At 35.7% G+C, this 1,964-nt stretch overlaps 1 protein-coding gene across 1 annotated transcript; it reads right to left on the reverse strand.

Moving 5' to 3' along the window:
* Window positions 1-658: 658 nt before the first annotated feature.
* Window positions 659-1,434, reverse strand: LOC132166789 (LOB domain-containing protein 29-like). Its single transcript, XM_059577676.1, has 2 exons — window positions 1,156-1,434; window positions 659-1,054 (listed from the first exon to the last, which is right to left on the reverse strand). The coding sequence occupies exons 1-2, from the start codon at window positions 1,432-1,434 to the stop codon at window positions 659-661; spliced, it is 675 nt and encodes a 224-aa protein (XP_059433659.1).
* Between the last annotated feature and the right edge of the window lie 530 nt (window positions 1,435-1,964).

Genomic DNA, 1,964 nt, shown 5'->3' on the forward strand with positions numbered 1-1,964 from the left:
AGAACAAAAATACAAGATGGTTAATATGACTTTATCAACAGCGAGCAAGCTGCAGACACTGGAAATTAAGTCATTCTCCAAAAGTTTCTTCAATGTGGGAATTAAAGGAAATACTTGCTCAAGTAATTCATTAACTACATGAACAACAATAGCTATATATTTCTCTAGCTATATCTAAGAAACTTTCTTACAGTTAAAAATGAGTCTTTAGGTTACTCAGCTCTGATCATGGAAGTTTGGCAACTAGGGTTTATAAATTAGTAGATCTTTTACTTAAAGTAGGTAAAAGTTTAATTAGCAACTAGGGTTTATGAAGGGAAAGTATCAAACTAGAAAAGTAGGTAACAGTATATATTAGGTCAAAATTTTAGGGTCTTCAGTAGCCATAATGTCCATAGGCATAGAGAAAGCAAAATGGCTCAAAGAAAAAGCAGTTCTCCAGTATTGTTAAAGAAGTAGTCTATTATTCTACTCATATCCAAGATTACATGCACTAGATTCAACAAAACAATCATAGGGTTGATTTTAAGGTTTCCAATTGTATATGAACATTTCTAGGGTTTCTAGCTTATTTATAGCAACAAAAGTGCATCCTTCAAAGTATGCAGCAGCAATTCAAAATTTTGACAAGTCTTCTTCACCGATTATACGTCTCTCTTCATGAATGGTGGATATAGCTGAAGGCCATTGACTCAAGGTCACCGGCATCTTGGAGACCCCATTGCCTGTTGTTTATATGCATGTCAAGAGAAGCCTCTTCATAGCTAGCATATGAGGCATTTTCTTCAGGGATGTTGATTGAATTTCCATAGTTCCCGAAAGAGTTTTCCATGAACACATTTGTCATTGAGGCATTATCACTGATGTTTGGATTGAATTGTGGCACCACGTTTGTAGTTTCTGACTGAAACCAGCTTTGAACATCTTGATGATGGTGAGAAGGTTTTCCATAGCACTTTTCATTAGGGTTTGCAATGTCAGAGACATTGACAAAGCTTTGATCAGCTGCTTGTAATTGCTTAAGATATGCCAGTTGAGCTTGTAGACTGACAACCTGCATATATAGCAAAAAGTAATTAAAATAGGAGCAAATACGAATTAGGGTTAATTTTTCAATCATCAAATAAAAGAGAAAAGTCAAAAGGGTATTAAAACCTGCTGTTGGAGAGCAAAAATATGTGAAACACATCCATAAATAGGATCTTGAAGCCTAGCCTGAGCTTCATATGAAATTGTGACTGCTGCTTCACAACGATCACTCACTGGGAGGTGAGCAAGCAGCTTTGATACATTGCTTGCACCAAAAACCTTGTGAATGGCTGCAAAATGGGTTGCTCCCTGTTCATGGCAGAAATAAGGAGCAAAAACACAACCTCTAACACATTTCCTTCTCAGGAATTTGCAGGCTCCACAAGGAGAACCAGAACCTGTCATCTTGCTGATCTTTTTGGGGGGGGTGTGGGGGAGAGGGTGTTTTTGGAGCTTTGCTGGTTTTTTCTTGGCTTAATTTGTGCAGAGCATTATGATCACCATGTTTATAAGCACCAGGGGAAGAGGGGGGTGGATGATATTATAATGAATACTTAATTAGATTAGGTTCCCTTAATGGGCTACAGTTTTCATTATTTCCCCATTATAAAACACTTTATTAATTACTCCTCCATACTACATTTTTATACTTTGAAATGAGATTCCATTTAACATCGTTATACGACAAAAGAGCTAGCATAAACCAAACCCATTTCTGCTTTCCTTTTATGATTGGATATATATATATATATATATATATATCTCATTTTCTGAATTTATTGGTCCCCTATGTGATAACAACAAATACATTTAGAGATTGAATATCCTAGGATTGATCTGAGAGAATCATCAGGATTAAATAAGAAAATTAACTTGGGTTTAAAATGTTTGGTTACATCCACATTTGTTACAGCTTTGAAACAATCATCACTGTC

The sequence above is a fragment of the Corylus avellana genome, chromosome ca11, assembly GCF_901000735.1.
Source record: "Corylus avellana chromosome ca11, CavTom2PMs-1.0".
NCBI classification, from domain to species: domain Eukaryota; kingdom Viridiplantae; phylum Streptophyta; class Magnoliopsida; order Fagales; family Betulaceae; genus Corylus; species Corylus avellana.

What these genes read in the sequence shown, in the direction of transcription:
- LOC132166789 (XM_059577676.1), bottom strand. Translation starts at nt 1,434, where the DNA reads ATGACAGGTTCTGGTTCTCCTTGTGGAGCCTGCAAATTCCTGAGAAGG. An exon ending in TTTTTGCTCTCCAACAGCAG is followed by an intron (nt 1,055 to 1,155) that starts GTTTTAATACCC and finishes CTATATATGCAG; the next exon opens with GTTGTCAGTCTACAAGCTCA.